The following is a 23,428-nucleotide window of genomic DNA, read 5'->3' on the forward strand; positions in this document are numbered from 1 at the left end:
GGTCCACAGTTCACTAGAGGTGTCTCTCCCATAAGATAAACAGCATGTTGGGTGAACAAATTACAGTTGGGCAATTGACAAATAAAGAGGGCATGACCATGCACATACATATTATGATGAGTATAGTGAGATTTAATTGGGCATTACGACAAAGTACATAGACCGCTATCCAGCATGCATCTATGCCTAAAAAGTCCACCTTCAGGTTATCATCCGAACCCCCTCCAGTATTAAGTTGCTAACAACAGACAATTGCATTAAGTATTGCGCGTAATGTAATCAGTGACTACATCCTCGAACATAGCACCAATGTTTTATCCCTAGTGGCAACAGCACATCCATAATCTTAGAGGTTTCTCTCACTCCCTGCATTCACGGAGACATGAACCCACTATCGAGCATAAATACTCCCTCTTGGAGTTACTAGCATCAACTTGGCCAGAGCATCTACTAATAACGGAGAGCATGCAAGATCATAAACAACACATAGACATAACTTTGATAATCAACATAACAAGTATTCTCTATTCATCGGATCCCAACAAACGCAACATATAGAATTACAGATAGATGATCTTGATCATGTTCGGCAGCTCACAAGACCCGACAATTAAGCACAATGGGGAGAAGACAACCATCTAGCTACTGCTATGGACCCATAGTCCAGGGTAGACTACTCACACATCACTCCGGAGGCGACCATGGCGGCGTAGAGTCCTCCGGGAGATGATTCCCCTCTCCGGCAGGGTGCCGGAGGCGATCTCCTGAATCCCCCGAGATGGGATTGGCGGCGGCGTCTCTGGAAGGTTTTCTGTATCGTGGCTCTCGGTACTGGGGGTTTCGCGACGAAGGCTATTTGTAGGCGGAAGGGCAGGTCAAGGGGCGTCACGAGGGGCCCACACTACAGGACGGCGCGGCCAAGACCTGGGCCGCGCCGCCCTATAGTCTGGCCACCTCGTGGCCCCACTTCGTCTCCTCTTCGGTCTTCTGGAAGCTTCGTGGCAAAATAGGACCCTGGGCGTTGATTTCGTCCAATTCCGAGAATATTTCCTTACTAGGATTTCTGAAACCAAAAACAGCAGAAAACAAAGAATCGGCACTTCGGCATCTTGTTAATAGGTTAGTTCCAGAAAATGCACGAATATGACATAAAGTGTGCATAAAACATGTAGATATCATCAATAATGTGGCATGGAACATAAGAAATTATCGATACGTCGAAGACGTATCAGCATCCCCAAGCTTAGTTCCTGCTCGTCCCGAGCAGGTAAACGATAAACAAAGATAATTTCTGGAGTGGCATGCCATCATAACCTTGATCATACTATTTGTAAAGCATATGTAGTGAATGCAGCAATCAAAACAATGTATATGACATGAGTAAACAAGTGAATCATATAGCAAAGACTTTTCATGAATAGTACTTTCAAGACAAGCATCAATAAGTCTTGCATAAGAGTTAACTCATAAAGCAATAATTCATAGTAGAGGCATTGAAGCAACACATAGGAAGATTAAGTTTCAGTTGTTGCTTTCAACTTGTAACATGTATATCTCATGGATATTGTCAACATAGAGTAATATAATAAGTGCAATATGCAAGTATGTAGGAATCAATGCACAGTTCACACAAGTGTTTGCTTCTTGAGATGGAGAGAAATAGGTGAACTGACTCAACAATAAAAGTAAAAGAATGGTCCTTCAAAGAGGAAAGCATCGATTGCTATATTTGTGCTAGAGCTTTGATTTTGAAAACAAGAAACAATTTTGTCAACGGTAGTAATAAAGCATATGTGTTATGTAAATTATATCTTACAAGTTGCAAGCCTCATGCATAGTATACTAATAGTGCCCGCACCTTGTCCTAATTAGCTTGGACTATCGGGATTATCGCAATGCACATGTTTTAACCAAGTGTCACAAAGGGGTACCTCTATGCCACCTGTACAAAGGTCTAAGGAGAAAGCTCGCATCGGATTTCTCGCTATTGATTATTCTCAACTTAGACATCCATACCGGGACAACATAGACAACAGATAATGGACTCCTCTTTTATGCATAAGCATGTAGCAACAATTAATTTTCTCATTTGAGATTGAGGATATTGTCCAAAACTGAAACTTCCACCATGGAACATGGCTTTAGTTAGCGGCCCAATGTTCTTCTCTAACAATATGCATGCTCTAACCATAAGGTGGTAGATCTCCCTTACTTCAGACAAGACGAACATGCATAGCAACTCACATGATATTCAACAAAGAGTAGTTGATGGCGTCCCCAGTGAACATGGTTATCGCACAACAAGCAACTTAATAAGAGATAAAGTGCATAAGTACATATTCAATACCACAATAGTTTTTAAGCTATTTGTCCCATGAGCTATATATTGCAAAGGTAGAGAATGGAAATTTAAAGGTAGCACTCAAGCAATTTACTTTGGAATGGTGGAGAAATACCATGTAGTAGGTAGGTATGGTGGACACAAATGGCATAGTGGTTGGCTCAAGTATTTTGGATGCATGAGAAGTATTCCCTCTCGATACAAGGTTTAGGCTAGCAAGGTTATTTGAAACAAACACAAGGATGAAGCGGTGCAGCAAAACTCACATAAAAGACATATTGAAAACATTATAAGACTCTACACCGTCTTCCTTGTTGTTCAAACTCAATACTAGAAATTATCTAGACCTTAGAGAGACCAAATATGCAAACCAAATTTTAGCATGCTCTATGTATTTCTTCATTAATGGGTGAAAAGTATATGATTCAAGAGCTTAAACATGAGCACAGCAATTGCCAAGTATCACATTATCCAAGACATTTTAGCAATTACTACATGTATCATTTTCCAATTCCAACCATATAACAATTTAACGAAGAAGAAACTTCGCCATGAATATTATGAGTAGAGCCTAAGGACATATTTGTCCATATGCTACAGCGGAGCGTGTCTCTCTCCCACACAAAGAATGCTAGGATCCATTTTATTTAAACAAAACAAAAACAAAAACAAACCGACGCTCCAAGCAAAGCACATAAGATGTGATGGAATAAAAATATAGTTTCAGGGGAGGAACCTGATAATGTTGTCGATGAAGAAGGGGATGCCTTGGGCATCCCCAAGCTTAGACGCTTGAGTCTTCTTGATATATGCAGGGGTGAACCACCGGGGCATCCCCAAGCTTAGAGCTTTCACTCTCCTTGATCATGTTGTATCATCTCCCTCTCTTGATCCTTGAAAATTTCCTCCACACCAAACTTAGAACAACTCATTAGAGGGTTAGTGCACAATCAAAATATACATGTTCAGAGGTGACATAATCATTCTTAACACTTCTGGACATTGCACAAAGCTACTAAAAGTCAACGGAATCGAAATATCCATCGAACATAACAAAACTGGCAATGCGAGATAAAAGGCAGAATCTGTCAAAACAGAACAGTTCGTATTGACGAATTTTATTGAGGCACCATACTTGCTCAAATGAAAATGCTCAAATTGAATGAAAGTTGCGTACATATCTGAGGATCACTCACGTAAATTGGCATAATTTTCTGAGTTACCTACAGAGAATTTTGCCCAGATTCGTGACAGCAAAGAAATCTGTTTCTGCGCAGTAATCCAAATCTAGTATGAACTTTTCTATCAACGACTTTACTTGGCACAACAAAACACTAAACTAAGATAAGGAGAGGTTGCTACAGTAGTAAACAACTTCCAAGACACAAAATAAAAACAAAGTTCTGTAGTAAAAACATGGGTTGTCTCCCATAAGCGCTTTTCTTTAACGCCTTTCAGCTAGGCGCAGAAAGTGTGTATCAAGTATTATCAAGAGACGAAGTGTCAACATCATAATTTGTTCTAATAATAGAATCAAAAGGTAACTTCATTCTCTTTCTAGGGAAGTGTTCCATACCTTTCTTGAGAGGAAATTGATATTTTATATTACCTTCCTTCATATCAATGATAGCACCAACAGTTCGAAGAAAAGGTCTTCCCAATATAATGGGACAAGATGCATTGCATTCAATATCCAAGACAACAAAATCAACGGGGACAAGGTTATTGTTAACGGTAATGCAAACATTATCAACTTTCCCCAAAGGTTTCTTTGTAGAATGATCAGCAAGATTAACATCCAAATAACAATTTTCAGCGGTGGCAAGTCAAGCATATTATAAATTTTCTTAGGCATAACAGAAATACTTGCACCAAGATCACATAAAGCATTACAATCAAAATCTTTAACCTTCATCTTAATGATGGGCTCCCAACCATCCTCTAGCTTTCTAGGAATAGAGGCTTCGCGCTCTAGTTTCTCTTCTCTAGCTTTTATGAGAGCATTTGTAATATGTTGCGTGAAAGCCAAATTTATAGCACTAGCATTAGGACTTTTAGCAAGTTTTTGCAAGAACTTTATAACTTCAGAGATGTGGCAATCATCAAAATTCAAACCATTATAATCTAAAGCAATGGGATCATCATCCCCAATGTTGGAAAAAATTTCAGCAGTTTTATCACAGTGCAGTTTCAAATAGCTTTAGCAGTTTCAGGCAGTTTCTCGCGCTTTACATTAGAAGTGGAAACATTGCTAACACCAATTGTTTTATTAGTATTAGTAGGAGGTGCAGCAACTTGTGTAGCATTAGCATTACTAGTGGTCGTAATAGTCCAAACTTTAGCTATATTCTCGTCTTTTTCATTTTCTTCTCTTTCCCACCTAGCACGCAATTAGGCCATCAATCTTATATTCTCATTAATTCTAACTTGGATGGCATTTGCTGTAGTAACAATTTTATTATGATGATTTTCATTAGGCATAACTTTCGATTTCAAAAGATCAACATCAGCAGCAAGACTATCGACTTTAGAAGCAAGTATATCAATTTTCCCAAGCTTTTCTTCAACAGATTTGTTAAAAGCAGTTTGTGTACTAATAAATTCTTTAAGCATGGCTTCAAGTCCAGGGGGTGTGTTCCTATTATTGTTGTAAGAATTACCATAGCCGTTGCCATTATTATAAGGATATGGCCTATAGTTGTTACTAGAATTGTTCCGGTAAGCATTGTTGTTGAAATTATTATTTTTAATGAAGTTTACATCAACATGTTCTTCTTGTGCAACCAATGAAGCTAACGGAACATTATTAGGATCGACATTTGTCCTATCATTCACAAGCATAGACATAATAGCATCAATCTTATCACTCAAGGAAGAGGTTTCTTCGACAGAATTTACCTTCTTACCTTGTGGAGCTCTTTCCGTGTGCCATTCAGAGTAATTGATCATCATATTATCAAGAAGCTTTGTTGCTTCACCAAGAGTGATGGACATAAAGGTACCTCCAGCAGCTGTATCCAATAGGTTCCACGAAGAAAAATTCAGTCCTGCATAAAAGGTTTGGATGATCATCCAAGTAGTCAGTCCATGGGTTGGGCAATTTTTAACCAAAGATTTCATTCTTTCCCATGCTTGTGCAACATGCTCAGTATCCAATTGTTTAAAATTCATTATGCTACTCCTCAAAGATATAATTTTAGCAGGGGGATAATATCTACCAATAAAAGCATCCTTGCATTTAGTCCATGAATCAATACTATTCTTAGGCAGATATAGCAACCAATCTTTAGCTCTTCCTCTTAATGAGAAAGGGAACAATATTAATTTTATAATGTCACCATCTACATCTTTATATTTTTGCATTTCACACAATTCAACAAAATTATTGAGATGGGCAGCAGCATCATCAGAACTAACACCAGAAAATTGCTCTCGCATAACAAGATTCAGTAAAGCAGGTTTAATTTCAAAGAATTCTACTGTAGTAGCAGGTGGAGCAATAGGTGTGCATAAGAAATCATTATTATTTGTGGTTGTGAAGTCACACAACTTAGTATTTTCAGGAGTACCCATTTTAGCAACAGTAAATAAAGCAAACTAGATAAAGTAAATGCAAGTAACTAATTTTTTTGTGTTTTTGATATAGCAAACAAGATAGCAAATAAAGTAAAACTAGCAACTAATTTTTTTGTATTTTGATTTAGTGCAGTAAACAAAGTAGTAAATAAAACTAAGCAAGACAAAAACAAAGTAAAGAGATTGGGACGTGGAGACTCCCCTTGCAGCGTGTCTTGATCTCCCCGGCAACGGCGCCAGAAATTTAGCTTGACACGCGTACAACACGCGACCGTTGGGAACCCCAAGTGGAAGGTGTGATGCGTACAACAGTAAGTTTCCCTCAGTTAGAAACCAAGGTTTATCGGACCAGTAGGAGTCAAGAAGCACGTTGAAGGTTGATGGCGGCGAGATGTAGTGCGGCGCAACACCAGGGATTCCGGCGCCAACGTGGAACCTGCACAACACAAACCAAATACTTTGCCCCAACGAAACAGCGAGGTTGTCAATCTCACCGGCTTGCTGTAACAAAAGATTAGATGTATAGTGTGGATGATGATTGTTTGCAGAAAACAATAGAACAGTATTGCAGTAGATTGTATTTCAGTATAGAGAATTGGACCGGGGTCCACAGTTCTGTTATCACCAGAATTTGACCGAGCCAGAGGTGGGCCATGATCAAGATGGACTTGAAGAATATACATGGAAGAATTACGTGAATCGGCCTGTTATGCTGAGTTTGGGCTAGTTTTGCCTTTGTATCTGTAACATATTAGGATACGTGTCGGTTAGTTAGAATTTTACCCGTGCACGGTTAGGTGCACGTCTAAGTTAGAAAGTCCCCTGGACTATAAATATGTATCTAGGGTTTATGGAATAAACAACAACCAACGTTCAACCAACAAATCAATCTCGGCGCATCGCCAACTCCTTCATCTCGAGGGTTTCTACCGGTAAGCAACATGCTGCCTAGATCGCATCTTGCGATCTAGGCAGCACAAGCTCCACGTTGTTCATGCGTTGCTCGTACTGAAGCCTTGTTGATGGCGAGCAACGTAGTTATCATAGATGTGTTAGGGTTAGCATAGTTCTTCGCGTAACATGCTATCGTAGTGCAACCCTTGCATGTCTAGCCGCCCTCACACCTATCTTAGGTGTGGGGGCGGCACCCCGCTTGATCATTATTTAGTAGATCTGTTCCGTTACGGTTGCTCCTTGTTCTACAAGGATTAGTTTAATATCTGCAATAGTTAGGCCTTACAAGGGGCTGGAGGATCCAGCGGCACGTAGGGTGTCGTTCGTTAGTCCTAGACAGGATGTTCCGGGGATCAACCTCGTGTTGGTTTTTAGGCCTTGTCTAGGATCGGCTTACGATCACCGTGCGTGGCCGCGAGGCCCAATCCTGAGTAGGATGATCCGATTATGCGGAACCCTAAATCGTTGTAGATCTCATTAGCTTTATCTTGATCAAGCAGGACCACCATATATTCGTGCACCTCGTACGAATCATGGGTGGATCGGCTCCTTGAGCCGATTCACAGGATAACCTGAGAGCCGATCGAGGCTCGTATTTAATGTTTATGTGTATGCCATGCAGGAAACTAAGCGAGGCATCTCCATCACCTTCCTGACCAGGTATAGGTCAGGTGGCACGCCCTTGCATCAGCATCGGACGTGTGACCAGAAGGCTTTGCGGGCCGTCGCTCGGAGGGACCTTGGCTAGCCGCAGCCCTAGGTTGTTCCCGGCTCTACGGTGTTGCCCGTCGCTGCCCGCCAGTGGGTTTCGGACGTCAACACATTCTGGCACGCCCGGTGGGACAAGCTTCTACATCAACCACCTCGCCATCTACATCTGAGATGGCGGACGGCACTCCAGTCACGTACGAGGATCTGACCGATGAGCTCAAGAAGAAGTATGACGAGATCAAGGTCATCCTCGAGGCCGACCTCATCGGCTCTTTCCACAGAACCCGTTCACATGGCATCAGATGGAAAGGGTTCTCGCCTGAAGGTGCACTCGATGAGATAGACCTCTCTGCCCCGTCAGAAGAACGCACCAGGTCCCTACGGCAGGAGATCAACTACCTGGTGGCTCACTCGCTACACCGCCACTCTGAGAACCTGGTCAACACGTTGGAGCGTGTCGCTCTTCGTGTGATCCAGGAGATCATGAGGCACCAGTACTCGCCGTCAGGACCAGCTCTCGGGACGCATCAAGGAGAGTTGCCACTCCAGCCCCGTCCACCGCTGCCATTTGCGTTGGCAGCACCAGAGGTGCCGGCTTCACCGGCATTCGTCGTCTACAAGATCGGTGGTGACCCTAGTGACTACCAGTTCTTGCCGGAGGCGCCTAAGGAGATCCCTCACGGGTACACGTGCACATATGTGCCAGATTGCGGTAACTGGGCGCTCACAAACCAGGCCACAACATCAGGGACTTCTGGGAAAGCAGGAGGGACGTCAGCAACAGATCTTGAGAAGCAGAAGTGGCTAACTAAGTACGCCACCCCGACGAACCTCCAGAGCTCAGCTCCTGCAGTTGGCTCAGAGCTGGAAAAGCAAACATGGCTGGCTAAGTACGCCACCCCGGCGAATCTTCAGAGTTCAACTCCTGCAGCCAGCACAGCGGATCAGATCAGTACCATACTGAGAGATCAGTTCGGCATGGTGCTGAAAAGGAGGGCAATCAGCTATTCCAAGCCGTACCCCGACGACTACGAGATGATCCCGCTACCACCTAAATATCGGCTCCCTGATTTCTCCAAATTCAGTGGATCAGATGGTTCCAGCTCCATCGAGCACGTAGGCCGATATTTGGCACAACTAGGACCGGCCTCAGTGTCGGATCAACTACGCGTGAGGCTCTTCTCACAGTCCCTCACGGGATCGGCTTTCGGGTGGTACACCTCGTTGCCACCAGACTCGATCCGGACGTGGAAGCAGTTGGAAGAACAGTTCCATATGCAGTACCATTCAGAAGCTTCCGGTCCGGCATTGCCGATTTAGCACAATTACGTCAGAAGCGTGGAGAAACTGTGACAGAATACATCCAGCGCTTCAGAAATCTTAGGAACCGATGTTATTCGGTTCGTATAACTGAAAAGGAAGCAGTCGAGTTGGCAGTAGCGGGCCTCGCAACACCGCTCAAGGACATGGCCTCCCAAGCAGACTATCCCTCATTGGCGCACATGGTTCAGAAACTGTCGGCATATGAACAGCGCCACCCGGACCTGTACCAGGACAAATTCAAGCGTGCAGTCGTCCGGGTCGATGCAGAGGAAGACGAAGTTTCTGCGGGAGATCAAGAGGTAGCAGTGGCTGAATGGACTCGGGGAGGAACCCCCGTGTCCTGCAAATGGGTAAAGCCACCAGGCCCGCCCCGGGGGTTTGATTTTGACGTGACCAAAACTGAGCAAATCTTCGACCTCCTGCTCAAGGAGAAGCAGTTGACGATTCCCGAAGGTCTCAAATTCCCCACGGTGCAAGAGCTGAACGGAAAGCCATACTGCAAATGGCATAACTCGCTCTCCCATGCCACCAACGACTGCAGGGTGTGGCGTCAGCACATCCAAGCGGCGATAGAAAAAGGGCGTCTGATTTTCAATCAGTACGCCATGAAGGTCGACACCCAACCCTTCCCCGCCGTTAACATGGTAGAATGCACTTACCCTGAAGGTTGCCAGCCAGGGTCCTCGTTCAGCATCAACATGGTAGGACCTGGGCATCACTCTGGCAAAGATGGAGACGAGGGCAGCTGCTCTCGTAGCAAGGACACAGAGGAGGCCGCTCCACGCGATCGGCTCCGTCATGATGGCAAGCGCTACGTCACAGAGGGAGAAGTGAAGAACATGAGATATCAGCGACCCCTCTCTGATCACCTCCTCAACAAGTATGTGAGTCAGTATGACCGACGCCGACGATCCAGTGATGATGATGAAAGAGATCGTCTGGCTCGAGAAGCCAGAAGATATCATCGGCACGGTCACGATGAGGAGGAACACGAGCGCCGTGCCAAAGGAGAATCAAGGGAGCAAGATGACAACGACAGGCACTGGGACTGCCCCTTCTTCAGACACTGCTGGGATTCAGGAATGAGCCGATTGCCCACAATCGGCAATTGCCCAGAATGCAACCAGAAGAAGAAGGAGGCAGCCAACGTGTCTGTGTTCAGGCGCTTAGGGCCTCTCCCGCCACAAAGCAAGCGCGCTGAGTCCCCTCGGTGGGCAGATCTCAAGGATTCAGAAGACGAGGGACAAGAAGAAGAAGAAAATAGGTACCACCGTCCAAGGTGGTGCCCTGATGGACTCAGCCGTTCCCAAAAGCGCAGGGTTCAGCGATTGCGCGGCCTGGAGGAAGCCGAAAGGTTATACTTGCATACGCTAAGGAAGCCACGACCTGATCTGGCTGTGAAAGTTCAGCGAACCCTGGATGAAGAGGGTTGTCCACGGAAAATGGAGTGGCGTCCCAAGCAAAGGAAAGCCGACGATGAAACATCGGCTGGTACAAACATGGTGCTCGTCCTTCCGACGGAGCTTAGCGCTCCACGATTACACGATGCACTCAAGGTGGACGATGGCAAGCGCATCAACATGATAAAGTCAGAGGTTGGGTTGGTTTTATCCAGCCTGACCATATAGCTGAAGCAAAGCGATGAGCAAACGTGACGAGGCTGATCCTTGTGATCGGCCCCAAAAATCTATGAAGGGACATTACAGGACCTTCAGTCAGCGCTTCAATCATTATGGTGGCCGATCCCAGTAATCGGCCAAAATTATCCTCACCACATGTTCTACTTGTGTTCGTCCTTGATCCTATCGGAGCCGACGTGCGAATTACAGAGCCGATATCTGCCATTCCCTGACAGATTCGGCTCGGGGGGCACCTAAACACGATGAACATGGGAATAGGTGCAGGAGAACATGTGTGCAGTGAAATATTCGGGCCGATAGGAGAAAATCGGCCAGTAAAAAAAAAATTTATAGCCGATGCAAGGGCATCGACTTTAGAACTAAGAAACAAAGCCGATGCGCAGCCATCGACTCTAGTACAATTACTCGAGGTTTACCGGATCTCCACCAAATCCAGTTCAGCTGTGGGGCCCTCTGCTTCTTCGCGGGGGTAAAACAATGAGAACTTCTTCAGCTGCTTTGAGCCGATCCAGGTTCCTGTACCTTCTTGTCGAGGATTCTCAACCTTTGGTACTAGTTCAGCTGTGTTGACAGAAGGGGTATATCGGCTTTCTAAGGAGGAAAGGTGATCGGCTTGGGTGCGTCCTCTCTGACATTCTCGCCTCGAGTAAGGCTCGGGGGGCAGCAGGCCTGGTGGATGCTCTGTTTAAGAGCCGATTGGGGTACCATCGGCTGGTCTTTCGTCGCAACCTTCTTCACAAATGATGAGTGTTAAAGAAAGACCATTAGGTTTGGTTGGATTCAAAGGCTTCCCTGAAGATTCTACATTATCCACCAGATTTCAAAATCATCAGCTGAAGAATGGAAGGGTGAATTTTAAAGGACCGATGCGTTGCTAGCGGCTCATTACGCATTGGCAGAGGGGACAAATCGGCAAGATCAGTATTAGAAGAAATCGGCTAAATTAAACTCAAAGGAAATCGGCAAGATCAAATTGGGGAAAGTTCTTCATTGATAGATTTCTTACATAAAAGAGCTGATTGCTCTCAAAAGGAAGTACTAGGGGATACATTGCCCCATCTACTACTACTGGTCCTATACTAGAGGTCCTATCTACGGGCCGTCACTGCCCTCGTCGTCGCCGTCGTCGCCGTGGTCGGCGCTGCTCCCGGCGGGCTCATCGTCGCTCCAATGGCCGCCGACCGGGCCCTCATTGTCCTCGTCCTCTTCGTCAGCGTCGTCGTCGTCGCTGTCGAAGTCGCTGAGGTTCCCCGGCCAGGGGCAGAACCGCTTGGCCGGCGGCTCGTCGGAGGAGGTGTCGTCCTCCTCCTCCTCCTCTTCTTCCTCCTCCACCTCCTCGGGAGAGGTGAAGTCGCAGGAGAAGCGATCGTCGTCGCTCTCCTCCTCCGTTTCCCCGCTGGCGAGCAAGCGGAGGTCGCTTTCCCCGTCGGCCAGGGACTTGTCGTCCTCCGACCAGATGGAGAAGTCATGGCTAGACTCCTCCCCGGCCTCAATGGCGCGGCGGGTGTTGGCTGCGTGGACCTCCGCCGGGTTCGGTTCCGGCGTCGGCTCGCGGGAGGAAGAGGACTGGGTGGAAAGATCCGATGAGGCAGAGGAGGAAGAAGACATGGTGGCACAGGAGGGCTTTTGGAGTGCTAATGCGAAGAAGATGCGGAAATAAACTGTGCGGAGCGGTTAAATAAAAGGGGATATAGTGGAAATTCAATGCCACAACAGTTTCCGAGGAAGTGGTGCCTAAAAGAAAAAAAAAACTGCCAGGTCACACGGAGAAGTTGAGAAGGCAAGGCATCATGATGACGGATACTGCAACGGTTCTGCCACGACATGACCCGATGAAGAAAAAGCAGAGTGATTTTGGAATTACCAATTCCAAAACCAGGGGGGCATGTGTTATCACCAAAATTTGACCGAGCCAGAGGTGGGCCGCGATCAAGATGGACTTGAAGAATATACATGGAAGAATTACGTGAATCGGCCTGTTATGCTGAGTTTGGGCTAGTTTTGCCTTTGTATCTGTAACATATTAGGATACGTGTCGGTTAGTTAGAATTTTACCCGTGCACGGTTAGGTGCACGTCTAAGTTAGAAAGTCCCCTGGACTATAAATATGTATCTAGGGTTTATGGAATAAACAACAACCAACGTTCAACCAACAAATCAATCTCGGCGCATCGCCAACTCCTTCATCTCGAGGGTTTCTACCGGTAAGCAACATGCTGCCTAGATCGCATCTTGCGATCTAGGCAGCACAAGCTCCACGTTGTTCATGCGTTGCTCGTACTGAAGCCTTGTTGATGGCGAGCAACGTAGTTATCATAGATGTGTTAGGGTTAGCATAGTTCTTTGCGTAACATGCTATCGTAGTGCAACCCTTGCATGTCTAGCCGCCCTCACACCTATCTTAGGTGTGGGGGCGGCACCCCGCTTGATCGTTATTTAGTAGATCTGATCCGTTACGGTTGCTCCTTGTTCTACAAGGATTAGTTTAATATCTGCAATAGTTAGGCCTTACAAGGGGCTGGAGGATCCAGCGGCACGTAGGGTGTCGTTCGTTAGTCCTAGACAGGATGTTCCGGGGATCAACCTCGTGTTGGTTTTTAGGCCTTGTCTAGGATCGGCTTACGATCACCGTGCGTGGCTGCGAGGCCCAATCCTGAGTAGGATGATCCGATTATGCGGTGAAAACCCTAAATCGTCGTAGATCTCATTAGCTTTATCTTGATCAAGTAGGACCACCATATATTTGTGCACCTCGTACGAATCATGGGTGGATCGGCTCCTTGAGCCGATTCACAGGATAACCTGAGAGCCGATCGAGGCTCGTATTTAATGTTTACGTGTATGCCATGCAGGAAACTAAGCGAGGCATCTCCATCACCTTCCTGACCAGGTATAGGTCAGGTGGCACGCCCTTGCATCAGCATCGGACGTGTGACCAGAAGGCTTTGCGGGCCGTCGCTCGGAGGGACCTCGGCCAGCCGCAGCCCTAGGTTGTTCCCGGCTCTACGGTGTTGCCCGTCGCTGCCCGCCGGTGGGTTTCGGACGTCAACAAGTTCACTAGAGGTGTCTCTCCCATAAGATAAACAGCATGTTGGGTGAACAAATTACAGTTGGGCAATTGACAAATAAAGAGGGCATGACCATGCACATACATATTATGATGAGTATAGTGAGATTTAATTGGGCATTACGACAAAGTACATAGACCGCTATCCAGCATGCATCTATGCCTAAAAAGTCCACCTTCAGGTTATCATCCGAACCCCCTCCAGTATTAAGTTGCTGACAACAGACAATTGCAGTAAGTATTGCGCGTAATGTAATCAGTGACTACATCCTCGAACATAGCACCAATGTTTTATCCCTAGTGGCAACAGTACATCCATAATCTTAGAGGTTTCTCTCACTCCCCCAGATTCACGGAGACATGAACCCACTATCGAGCATAAATACTCCCTCTTGGAGTTACTAGCATCAACTTGGCCAGAGCATCTACTAATAACGGAGAGCATGCAAGATCATAAACAACACATAGACATAACTTTGATAATCAACATAACAAGTATTCTCTATTCATCGGATCCCAACAAACGCAACATATAGAATTACAGATAGATGATCTTGATCATGTTCGGCAGCTCACAAGACCCGACAATTAAGCACAATGGGGAGAAGACAACCATCTAGCTACTGCTATGGACCCATAGTCCAGGGGTAGACTACTCACACATCACTCCGGAGGCGACCATGGCGGCGTAGAGTCCTCCGGGAGATGATTCCCCTCTCCGGCAGGGTGCCGGAGGCGATCTCCTGAATCCCCCGAGATGGGATTGGCAGCTGCGGCGTCTCTGGAAGGTTTTCCGTATCGTGGCTCTCGGTACTGGGGGTTTCGCGACGAAGGCTATTTGTAGGCGGAAGGGCAGGTCAAGGGGCATCACGAGGGGCCCACACTACAGGTCGGCGCGGCCAAGACCTGGGCCGCGCCGCCCTATAGTCTGGCCACCTCGTGGCCCCACTTCGTCTCCTCTTCGATCTTCTGGAAGCTTCGTGGCAAAATAGGACCCTGGGCGTTGATTTCGTCCAATTCCGAGAATATTTCCTTACTAGGATTTCTGAAACCAAAAACAGCAGAAAACAGCAACTGGCACTTCGGCATCTTGTTAATAGGTTAGTTCCAGAAAATGCACGAATATGACATAAAGTGTGCATAAAACATGTAGATATCATCAATAATGTGGCATGGAACATAAGAAATTATCGATACGTCGGAGACGTATCACATAGTTAATGCAATTGTCTGTTGTTTGCAACTTAATACTGGAGGGGGGTCGGATGATAACCTGAAGGTGGACTTTTTAGGCATAGATGCATGCTGGATAGCGGTCTATGTACTTTGTCGTAATGCCCAATTGAATCTCACACTACTCATCATAACATGTATGTGCATGGTCATGCCCTCTTTATTTGTTAATTGCCCAACTGTAATTTGTTCACCCAACATGCTATTTATCTTACGGAGAGGCACCTCTAGTGAACTGTGGACCCCGGTCCATTCTTTTACATCGAATACAATCTACTGCAATACTCTTTCTACTGTTCTCTGCAAACATCATCATCCACACTATACATCTAATCCTTTGTTACAGCAAGCCGGTGAGATTGACAACCTCACTGTCACGTTGGGGCAAAGTAATTTGGTTGTGTTGTGAAGGTTCCACATTGGCGCTAGAAAACCCTGGTGTTGCGCCGCACTACACTCCGCCGCCATCAACCTTCAACGTGCTTCTTGGCTCCGACTGGTTCGATAAACCTTGGTTTCTTACTGAGGGAAACTTACGGCTGTACGCATCACACCTTCCACTTGGTGTTCCCAATGGTCGCGTGTTGAACGGAGAGACACACGTCAATTACGCACCAGCAAGTAAATTTCCGGCGCCGTTGCCGGGGAGATCAAGACACGCTGCAAGGGGAGTCTCCACTTCCAATCTCTTTACTTTGTTTTTGTCTTGCTTTACTTTTATTTACTACTTTGTTTGCTGCATTAAAACAAAACACACAAAAATTAATTGCTAGCTTTACTTTATTTACTATCTTGTTTGCCATATTAAAAACACACAAAAAATTAGTTACTTGCATTTACTTTATCTAGTTTGCTTTATTTACTATTGCTAAAATGGGTACTCCTGAAAATACTAAGTTGTGTGACTTCACAAACACAAATAATAATGATTTCTTATGCACACCTATTGCTCCACCTGCTACTACAACAGAATTCTTTGAAATTAAACCTGCTTTACTGAATCTTGTTATGAGAGAGCAATTTTCTGGTGTTAGTTCTGATGATGCTGCTGCCCATCTTAATAATTTTGTTGAACTATGTGAGATGCAAAAGTATAAGGATGTAGATGGTGACATTATAAAATTAAAATTGTTTCCTTTCTCATTAAGAGGAGAGCTAAAGATTGGTTGCTATCTTTGCCTAAGAATAGTATTGATTCATGGACTAAATGTAAAGATGCTTTTATTGGTAGATATTATCCTCCTGCTAAAATTATATATTTGAGAAGTAGCATAATGAATTTTAAGCAATTGGATACTGAGCATGTGGCCCAAGCTTGGGAAAGAATGAAATCTTTGGTTAAAAATTGCCCAACCCATGGACTGACTACTTGGATGATCATCCAAACCTTTTATGCAGGACTAAATTTTTCTTCACGGAACTTATTGGATTCAGCTGCTGGAGGTACTTTTATGTCCATCACTCTAGGCGCCGCAACAAAGCTTCTTGATAATATGATGGTTAATTACTCTGAATGGCACACGGAAAGAGCTCCACAAGGTAAGAAGGTAAATTCTATCGAAGAAACCTCTTCCTTGAGTGATAAGATTGATGCTATTATGTCTATGCTTGTGAATGGTAGGACTAATGTTGATCCTAATAATGTTCCGTTAGCTTCATTGGTTGTTCAAGAAGAACATGTTGATGTGAACTTCATTAAAAATAATAATTTCAACAACAATGCATATCGGAACAATTCTAGTAACAACTATAGGCCATATCCTTATAATAATGGTAACGGTTATGGTAATTCTTATGGGAATTCTTACAGCAATAATAGGAATACACCCCCTGGACTTGAAGCCATGCTTAAAGAATTTATTAGTACACAAACTGCTTTTAACAAATCTATTGAAGAAAAGCTTGAGAAAATTGATATACTTGCTTCTAAAGTCAATAGTCTTGTTGCTGATGTTGATCTTTTGAAATCGAAAGTTATGCCTAATGAAAATAATGATATTAAGTCATTTGCTACAGCAAATGCCATCCAAGTTAGAATTAATGAGAATATAAGATTAATGGCCGAATTGCGTGCTAGGTGGGAAAAAGAAGAAAACGCTAAAGAAGACAATATAGCTAAAGTTTGGACTATTACCACCACTAGTAATGCTAATGCTCCGCATGTTGCTGCACCTCCTACTATTAATGGTAAAAGAATTGGTGTTGGCAATGTTTCTACTTCTAATGCAAAGCGTGAAAAACTACCGGAAGCTGCTAAAACTGCTGACACTGCCTGTGATAAAACTGCTGAAATATTTTCTAATGTTGGGGATAATGATCCCATTGCTTTAGATCATAATGGTTTAGATTTTGATGATTGTCACATCTCTGAAGTTATAAACTTCTTACAAAAACTTGCTAAAAGTCCTAATGCTAGTGCTATAAATTTAGCCTTTATAAAACATATTACAAATGCTCTCATAAAAGCTAGAGAAGAGAAATTAAATCGTGAAGCTTCTATTCCTAGGAAGTTAGAGGATGGTTGGGAGCCCATCATTAAGATGAAGGTCAATGACTTTGATTATAATGCTTTATGTGATCTTGGTGCAAGTATTTCCGTTATGCCTAGGAAAATCTATAATATGCTTGACTTGCCACCATTGAAAAATTGTTATTTGGATGTTAATCTTGCTGATAACTCTACAAAGAAACCTTTGGGAAGGGTTGATAATGTTCGCATTACGGTTAACAATAACCTTATCCCCGTTGATTTTGTTGTCTTGGATATTGAATGCAATGCATCTTGTTCCATTATATTGGGAAGACCTTTTCTTCGAACTGTTGGTGCTATTATTGATGTGAAGGAAGGTAATATTAAATATCAATTTCCTCTCAAGAAAGGTATGGAACACTTCCCTAGAAAGAGAATGAAGTTACCTTTTGATTCTATTATTAGAACAAATTATGATGTTGATGCTTCGTCTCTTCATGTTACTTGATTCACGCTTTCTGCGCCTAGCTGAAAGGCATTAAAGAAAAGCGCTTATGGGAGACAACCCATGATTTTACTACAGCACTTTTGTTTTATATTTGAGTCTTGGAAGTTGTTACTACTGTAGCAACCTCTCCTTATCTTAATTTTTTTGCATTGTTGTGTGATACGTCTCCGACGTATCGATAATTTCTTGTGTTCCATGCCACATTATTGATGTTATCTACATGTTTTATGCACACTTTATGTCATATTCGTGCATTTTCTGGAACTAACCTATTAACAAGATGCCAAAGTGCCAGTTGCTGTTTTCTGCTGTTTTTGGTTTCAGAAATCCTAGTAACAAGATGCCCCTGCCCTAGCCGCGTGGCCCTATGGTGTGGGCCCCTCGTGACGCCCCTTGACCTATCTCTTCCGCCTACTTAAAGCCTCCGTCGCGAAACCCCCAGTACCGAGAGCCACGATACGGAAAACCTTCCAGAGACGCCGCCGCCGCCAATCCCATCTCGGGGGATTCAGGAGATCGCCTCCGGCACCCTGCCGGAGAGGGGAATCATCTCCCGGAGGACTCTACGCCGCCATGGTCGCCTCCGGAGTGATGAGTGAGTAGTCTACCCCTGGACTATGGGTCCATAGCAGTAGCTAGATGGTTGTCTTCTCCCCATTGTGCTTAATTGTCGGGTCTTGTGAGCTGCCTAACATGATCAAGATCATCTATCTGTAATTCTATATGTTGCGTTTGTTGGGATCCGATGAATAGAGAATACTTGTTATGTTGATTATCAAAGTTATGTCTATGTGTTGTTTATGATCTTGCATGCTCTCCGTTATTAGTAGATGCTCTGGCCAAGTTGATGCTAGTAACTCCAAGAGGGAGTATTTATGCTCGATAGTGGGTTCATGTCTCCGTGAATCTGGAGGAGTGACAAGAACCTCTAAGGTTATGGATGTGCTGTTGCCACTAGGGATAAAACATTGGTGCTATGTTTGAGGATGTAGTCACTGATTACATTACGCGCAATACTTAATGCAATTGTCTGTTGTTAGCAACTTAATACTGGAGGGGGTTCGGATGATAACCTGAAGGTGGACTTTTTAGGCATAGATGCATGCTGGATAGCGGTCTATGTACTTTGTCGTAATGCCCAATTAAATCTCACTATACTCATCATAATATGTATGTGCATGGTCATGCCCTCTTTATTTGTCAATTGCCCAACTGTAATTTGTTCACCCAACATGCTGTTTATCTTATGGGAGAGACACCTCTAGTGAACTGTGGACCCCGGTCCAATTCTCTATACTGAAATACAATCTACTGCAATATTGTTCTACTGTTTTCTGCAAACAATCATCTTCCACACAATACGGTTAATCCTTTGTTACAGCAAGCCGGTGAGATTGACAACCTCACTGTTTCGTTGGGGCAAAGTACTTTGGTTGTGTTGTGCAGGTTCCACGTTGGCGCCGGAATCTCTGGTGTTGCGCCGCACTACATCCCGCCGCCATCAACCTTCAACGTGCTTCTTGACTCCTACTGGTTCGATTAAACCTTGGTTTCTTACTGAGGGAAACTTGCCGCTGTGCGCATCACACCTTCCTCTTGGGGTTCCCAACGGACGTGTCAACCACACGCATCATTGTGCCAAGTAAAGTTTTTGATAGTAAGGTTCATACTAGATTTGGATTGCTGCGCAGAAACAGATTTCTTGCTGTCACGAATTTGAGTAGTATTCTCTGTAGGTAACTCAGAAAAATCTGCCAATTTACGTGCGTGATCCTCAGATATGTACGCAACTTTCATTCAATTTGAGCATTTTCATATGAGCAAGTCTGGTGCACCTAAAAAATTCGTCTTTACGGATTGTTCTGTTTTGACAGATTCTGCCTTTTATTTCGCATTGCCTGTTTTGCTATGCTTGATGGATTTCTTTATTCCATTAACTTTCAGTAGCTTTGTGCAATGTCCAGAAGTGTTAATAATGATTATGTCACCTATGAACATGTGAATTTTTATTATGCACTAACCCTCTAATGAGTTGTTTTGAGTTTGGTGTGGAGGAAGTTTTCAAGGATCAAGAGAGGAGGATGATACAATATGATCAAGGAGAGTGAAAGCTCTAAGCTTGGGGATGCCCCGTGGTTCATCCCTGCATATTTCAAGAAGACTCAAGCATCTAATCTTGGGGATGCCCAAGGCATCCCCTTCTTCATCGACAACATTATCAGGTTCCTCTAGTGAAACTATATTTTTATTCCATCACATCTTATGTGCTTTACTTGGAGCGTCTGTTTGTTTTTTTGTTTTTGTTTTGTTTGAATAAAGATGGATCCTAGCATTCATTGTGTGGGAGAGAGACATGCTCCGCTGTTGCATATGGACAAATATGTCCTTAGGCTTTACTCATAATGTTCATGGCGAAGGTTGAACTGCTTCGTTAAATTGTTATATGGTTGGAAACGGGAAATGCTATATGTGGTAATTGGTATAATATCTTGAATAATGTGATACTTGGCAATTGTTGTGCTCATGATTAAGCTCTTGCATCATATACTTTGCACCTATTAATGAACAAATACATAGAGCTTGCTAAAATTTGGTTTGCATGATTGGTCTCTCTAAGGTCTAGATATTTTCTAGTAAGGGTCGAACAACAAGGAAGACAGAGTAGAGTCTTATAATGCTTATAATATGTTTTTATGTGAGTTTTTCTGTACCGGTTCATGCTTGTGTTTGTTTCAAATAACCTTGCTAGCCTAAGCCTTGTATTGAGAGGGAATACTTCTCATGCATCCAAAATCCTTGAGCCAAACACTATGCCACTTGTGTCCACCATACCTACCTACTACATGGTATTTCCCCGCCATTCCAAAGTAAATTGCTTGAGTGCTACCTTTAAAACTTCCATTCTTTGTCTTTGCAATATATAGCTCATGGGACAAATAGCCTAAAAACTATTGTGGTATTGAATATGTACTTATTAATCTTATTTCTTATTAAGTTGCTTGTTGAGCGATAACCATGTTCCTGGGGACGCCATCAACTACCCTTTGTTGAATATCATGTGAGTTGCTATGCATGTTTGTCTTGTCTGAAGTAAGGGCGATTTACCATGAGTTGAATGGTTTGAGTATGCATATTGTTAGAGAAGAGCATTGGGCCGCTAACTAAAGCCATGATCCATGGTGGAAGTTTCAGTTTTGGACAACTATCCTCAATCTCTTATGAGAATATTATTTTTTGTTGAATGCTTATGCATTAAAGAGGAGTCCATTATCTGTTGTCTATGTTGTCCCGGTATGGATGTCTAAGTTGAGAATAATCACAACAACAACAACAACAACAACAACAACCAAGCCTTTCAGTCCCAAACAAGTTGGGGTAGGCTAGAGTTGAAACCCATAAGATCTCGAAGCCAAGTCATGGTTCTGGAACGTGGATAGCTAACTTCCACGCACCCCTATCCATGGCTAAATCTTTGTCGATATTCCAAACCTTCAGGTCTCTCTTAACGGACTCCTCCCATGTCAAGTTTGGTCTACCACGACCCCTCTTAACATTCTCATCACGCTTTATCCATCCGCTATGCACTGGCACTTCCGGAGGCCTCCGTTGGATATGTCCAAACCATCTAAGACGATGTTGGACCAGCTTCTCTTCAATCGGTGCTACCCCAACTCTCTCCCGTATATCGTCGTTCCGTACTCGATCCTTTCTTGTGTGGCCACATATCCATCTCAACATGCGCATCTCTGCTACACTTAACTGTTGGATATGTCGTCTCTTCGTTGGCCAACACTCAGCGCCATACAACATCGCAGGTCGGATAGCTGTCCTATAAAACCTGCCTTTTAGCTTTGTGGCACTCTCTTGTCATAGAGTACGCCAGAAGCTTGGCGCCACTTCATCCAACCAGCCTTGATTCGGTGGCCCACATCTTCATCGATATCGCCATCCTTCTGCAACATGGACCCCAAATATCGAAAAGTGTCTCTCTCTGGTACCACCTGCCCATCAAGGCTAACCTCTCCCTCCTCGTGCCTAGTAGAACTGAAACTGCACCTCTTGTATTCAGTTTTAGTTCTACTAATCCTAAAACCTTTCAATTCGAGATTTCGCCTCCACAACTCTAACTTTCTATTAACCCTCGTTCGGCTATCATCGACTAGCACCACATCATCCGCAAAGAGCATACACCATGGGATGTCTCCTTGTATATCCCTTGTGACCTCATCCATCACCAAATCAAAAAGATAAGGGCTCAAAGCTGACCCTTGGTGTAGCCCTATTCTAATTGGAAAGTCATCAGTGTCGCCATCGCTTGTTCGAACACTTGTCACAACATTATCATACATATCCTTGATGAGGGTAATGTACTTTATTGGGACTTTGTGCTTCTCCAAGGCCCACCACATGACATTCCGAGGTATCTTATCATAGGGCTTCTCCAAATCAATGAACACCATATGAAGGTCCTTCTTTTGCTCCCTGTATCTCTCCATCAGCTGTCGTACCAAGAAGATGGCTTCCATGGTAGACCTCCCAAGCATGAAACCAAATTGGTTTTTGGTCACACTTGTCAACCTTCTTAGGCGGTGCTCAATGACTCTCTCCCATAGCTTCATAGTATGGCTCATCAGCTTGATTCCACGGTAATTAGTACAACTTTGAACATCCCCTTGTTCTTGAAGATTGGTACTAAAATACTCCGCATCCATTCTTCGGGCATCTTGTTTGACCGAAAAATGAGGTTGAAAAGCTTAGTTAGCCATACTATCGCTACGTCTCCAAGGCCTCTCCACGCCTCGATGGGGATACCATCAGGACCCATCGCCTTGCCGCCTTTCATCCTCCTTAACGTCTCCTTAACCTCAGACTCCTGGATACGTTGCACAAAGCACATGCTGGTATCATCAAAGGAGTCGTCTAGCTCAATGGTGGAGCTCTCAGCCTCTCCATTGTAAAGGTTGTCAAAGTACTCCCGCCATCTATGCTTGATCGCCTCATCCTTCACAAGAAGCTGATCATCTCCGTCCTTGATGCATTTGACTTCGTTGACATCCCTCGTCTTTCTCTCCCTAAACTTGGCCATCTTATAGATGTCCCTTTCGCCTTCCTTCGTGTTTAAACATTGGTAGAGGTCCTCATACGCCCGACCCCTTGCTTCACTCACCGCCCGCTTTGCAGCCTTCTTCGCCACCTTGTACTTCTCCATGTTAGCTGCACTCCTGTCCAGATATAGGCATCTGAAACAGTACCTTTTCTCCCTAATAACCTTCTGGACCTCATCGTTCCACCACCAGGTATCCTTAGCGTCCCTTCTACTTCCCTTAGTCACCCCAAACTCCTCTACAGCGACCTTCCGCAAGCAGGTCGCCATACTCGTCCAAAAGCTAGAAATCCAATGCGAGCTTTCTCCTTAGACCTTTGTACAGGCGGCATAGAGGTACCCCTTTGCGACACTTGGTTAAAACATATGTATTGCGATGATAATCCAGGTAATCCGAGCTAATTAGGACAAGGTGCAGGCACTATTGGTAATCTATGCATGAGGCTTGCAACTTGTAGGATATAATTTACATAATGCATATGCTTTATTACTACCGTTGAT

General features: G+C 44.2%; 1 protein-coding gene across 1 annotated transcript in view; it reads right to left on the reverse strand.

Annotated features, from left to right (window-relative positions):
* LOC139831866 (uncharacterized) overlaps positions 1–23,197 on the reverse strand; it is a 35,308-nt gene extending 12,111 nt beyond the window's left edge. Inside the window, exon 1 of the mRNA XM_071821208.1 lies at positions 22,636–23,197. Coding sequence (XP_071677309.1) covers positions 22,636–23,197 — 562 coding nt within the window. The remainder of the gene's footprint in view (positions 1–22,635) is intronic.
* Positions 23,198–23,428: the final 231 nt, after the last annotated feature.

The sequence above is a fragment of the Lolium perenne genome, chromosome 1 (genome assembly GCF_019359855.2).
Source record: "Lolium perenne isolate Kyuss_39 chromosome 1, Kyuss_2.0, whole genome shotgun sequence".
NCBI classification, from domain to species: Eukaryota; Viridiplantae; Streptophyta; class Magnoliopsida; order Poales; family Poaceae; genus Lolium; species Lolium perenne.